At 35.7% G+C, this 3,482-nt stretch overlaps 1 protein-coding gene across 2 annotated transcripts in view; it reads left to right on the top strand.

Moving 5' to 3' along the window:
- LOC106882104 (methionine synthase reductase) overlaps positions 1 to 3,482 on the top strand; it is a 30,757-nt gene that overhangs the window by 10,072 nt on the left and 17,203 nt on the right. The window contains exon 2 of one of the 2 annotated variants that reach the window (XM_014932662.2): positions 2,305 to 2,455. In XM_014932662.2, the coding sequence (XP_014788148.1) occupies positions 2,309 to 2,455 (147 nt within the window). In that variant the 5' untranslated portion in view covers positions 2,305 to 2,308. Of the gene's footprint in view, positions 1 to 2,304; positions 2,456 to 3,482 lie in introns of those variants that run through there. The other variant, XM_014932663.2, reaches the window with a different exon arrangement.

The following is a 3,482-nucleotide window of genomic DNA, read 5'->3' as shown; positions in this document are numbered from 1 at the left end:
CCTGAAAGGTGACAGGCAAAGTCAACCTTGGCGCAATTTGAACTCAGAATTTTCTGAAGAAGAGCTTTGCTCGAAACGTTAAACACCCTTCCTTTCCTTCCCTGAACATCTTTTAATACTTTGCATATACCACATCAAGTTGGACAAAATGCCTCAAAGCATTTTATCCACCTGAAAAATAATGATGATATTGGTTTCAAAGCAAGTTTGGCAGGGTTATGGGGCCAAGTTGATTAAATCAACCTCGGTGTTCGACTGGTACTTATTTTATCAACCCTGAAAGGATGAAGGGCAAAGTCAACCCTGGCAGAATTTGAACTCAGAACATAAAGACAGACGAAATACTGCTTAACATTTCGCCCGGCGTGCTAACGTTTCTGCCAGCTCACCACCTTAAACAACCATAACATGAATAATTGTTTGTTTGTTTGTTAAAGTGGAGTCTAACCAAATACCAGAGGTTTGATTATTTATCATCATCATCAATCATCATCATTTTTGTGTCTACTTTTTCCATGCTGGCATGGGTTGGACGTGACCACCTGATGTAGCATTGCTTCTACCAAATGCCTTTCTTGTTATCAACCCTTGTTTTCAAGTAAGGCACTTTATTGAATTGAATTGTTGAGCTGCAGGACATGAACAAGCATTATTGCTCCTTAAGCAGTATCAATGCAAAGACTTATGGGGACAGTAACACACACACATGATGGGCTTCTGTACAGTTTCCATTCACTTAATTTCATTTATAAGGTCTTGGTTAACTCAAGGCTATAATAGACAACATTTGTCCAAGGTACCACATATTCTTTTCTACTTTAGGCACAAGGCCCAAAATTTTGTGGGAGGAGGCTAGTCAATTAGATCAATAAATTAAGTATGCAACTGGTACTTAATTTATCGACCCCGAAAGGATGAAAGGTAAAGTCGACCTTGGTGAAATTTGAACTCAGAACATAAAGACAGATGAAATACCGCTGAGCATTTCGCCCAGCGTGCTAACATTTCTGCCAGCTCGACGCCTTCAAGGTGCCACACATTGAGATTGAACCTGAAACTACACAGCTGTGAAACAAACTTCTTAACCACATGGCCATACCTGACTAAAACTGCTCGTAATTACATATCCTTTAAAATACACCCTACTGACTTAAAAAAAAAAACCAGGGAAGGTGCATTGAAAAGTCAACCTACTAAAAATAGCAGCTAAATCTATTTCAAACCACACTTTAATGTCATTTGAGTAACATGAGCACAGTAGATATTATATCTGGAAAATGAAGTCAGGATGGTCATGCAAATGTATGCCTAAAGCTTTGGACATATTGTTTGCATAACCATGGTTGATTTGGGTGAATCAACTAAGGAAATTGATTGGATAGTAGATAGAATGCAACAACATTGAAACATTGTACATCTGGAACAATAGACCTCTGGGTCATACCTAGCTGTTCAGCTGCCTAATTTGCATGCCATAGTTCTTTGGGATTGAAACTGTCCTGGAGATACACAACACCAACTTTCTTGCATGCCATTGACTTGTGGCCAATTATTTATTATTTGAGTTCTTCTCTTGCTTTTTTAAAATTTTATTATCTTATTTTATCCATTATATGCAACAGAAGCAGTATTAGATTAAAATAACCATCTGCGCATCATACTAAATGCAATACTAAATACATTGTGAAAAGGCCAAATTAAATGCAGTGTTCATTCAGAGGTAATATCTCTTATGGATGTACTGTGTTTGAATACAGGAAGATATATCAGTAGTTGATGAAAATTATCCAGTAGTAGCATTATATGCAACAGATGCGGTACCATTCTCACTTCTGCTACTGGACTATTTTTGTCAGCTAACTGATGTGGTTTTGTTTTTAACCCTTTAGCATTTAAACCAACCATTTAAACCAATCCAAATATTCTTCCTGTTTTATATTCAAGCTGGCCAGATCTGACCTCTCACACCTACCCTACAATGTCATTCCAAAAATAAATAATCAAATCATCAAAATCTCAAAACAACAAGATAATGCAGGATTAATTCAAAACAATATGGATAAATAAGCATTACACTTGACAGAGTAATCTGAATGCTAAAGGGTTAAACATATTATGTTCATAAAAGATGTTAATCTCCAGTTGAACTTTACATTTAAATTGCCTTTTTGTGATGTATTTGCATTAAGTATGATACGCAAGTGGCTATTTCATTTCATATATTTTTCTTGCATTCTATGTTACCTTGCCTGTTTGTCTTTTCCTTTGTTCCCTTCTTCAGGAATGTTCTTCTGTTACTTGCAGTGTCATGCCAGTCCCTCACACCAGTCGCTTTCTGTTGCTATATGCCTCCCAAACCAGTCAGGCAGAGTCCATTTCCGAGTTAATCTACGACAATGCCGTGGCCAGTGGTCTCTCTGTAGAACGCCATTGCCTCAGTAGCACCGATGACAAAGTAACTGATGCCTTTGTCTTTTACCATAACTTCTCTTTCTACATTTTCCAAACTGCCTAAATTCTCAAACTGGTACTTCGAAATATGCGCAGACATTCTTTGATTATCGCTATGTTTTTAATCAATTAATTACAAAATAATTACCTCCATTATAATTATAATCCCACTTAAATTTCCTATCTGTTTTTAATACTCTTTATCATCAGACATATTTAATATTCCTTCAGTGTTATCCTGTTTGACTTACCCCTTCTTCTACTATTCATTAACTTATTTACCTCAGTTCTTCCTTCACCATTGCTTTAATTAAACTCCCTCCTTCCATTACTGTCCTATTTAACTCCTGTTCCACTTTAAACTTGCGTTTTTGTCCTATTTAATATTTGACCTACATTGCAGTTTACTTCATTTGCTCTGGTCCTACTTTTGGTTGTTTCACGTCTTAAACTTTTAACACTTTTTTTTTTGTCTTATTTAATCATCTTTCCATCTCTTTTGTCCAATTAAAAACATTTGTCCTATTCAACTTTAATTTTATATAATCAATTTTATAGTCAATATATATTATATAATCAACACACTACATCTCCTTTATCCTTTTTTTCCCCTTTGTTATATATCCCTGTTATACACATGTACATATATACACAGTTAAAAAACATGTACACATATTTAATATAGTTTATATATATTTGAGGCTCCAGTTTTTCTCCCCCCCCCCCTCTCTCTGCCTGTCACTATTATCTTTCCTGTTATTTCTGCTTGAATGCATTTTGACATACTAATGTGTGTGTGTGTATGTGTACCTATATACAGTAATCCTTCGCCATATCGCGGTTTATCATTTAAGCTTATGTTGATTCCTCCATGGTGTTGTTTTACATTTATAATAAAATAAATATATACAAATTATGAAATTAATTTTAAAAATATACAGTCCAGGGTGGGGTTGAACATAACACCCGTGATAGCTGAGGGGCTACTGTGTGTGTGTGTGTGTGTGTGTGTGTGTGTGTGTGTGTGTATG

The sequence above is a fragment of the Octopus bimaculoides genome, chromosome 17, assembly GCF_001194135.2.
Source record: "Octopus bimaculoides isolate UCB-OBI-ISO-001 chromosome 17, ASM119413v2, whole genome shotgun sequence".
NCBI classification, from domain to species: domain Eukaryota; kingdom Metazoa; phylum Mollusca; class Cephalopoda; order Octopoda; family Octopodidae; genus Octopus; species Octopus bimaculoides.
Note: the sequence above shows the minus strand (reverse complement) of the source record. Positions and strands in the feature narration are given on the sequence as shown.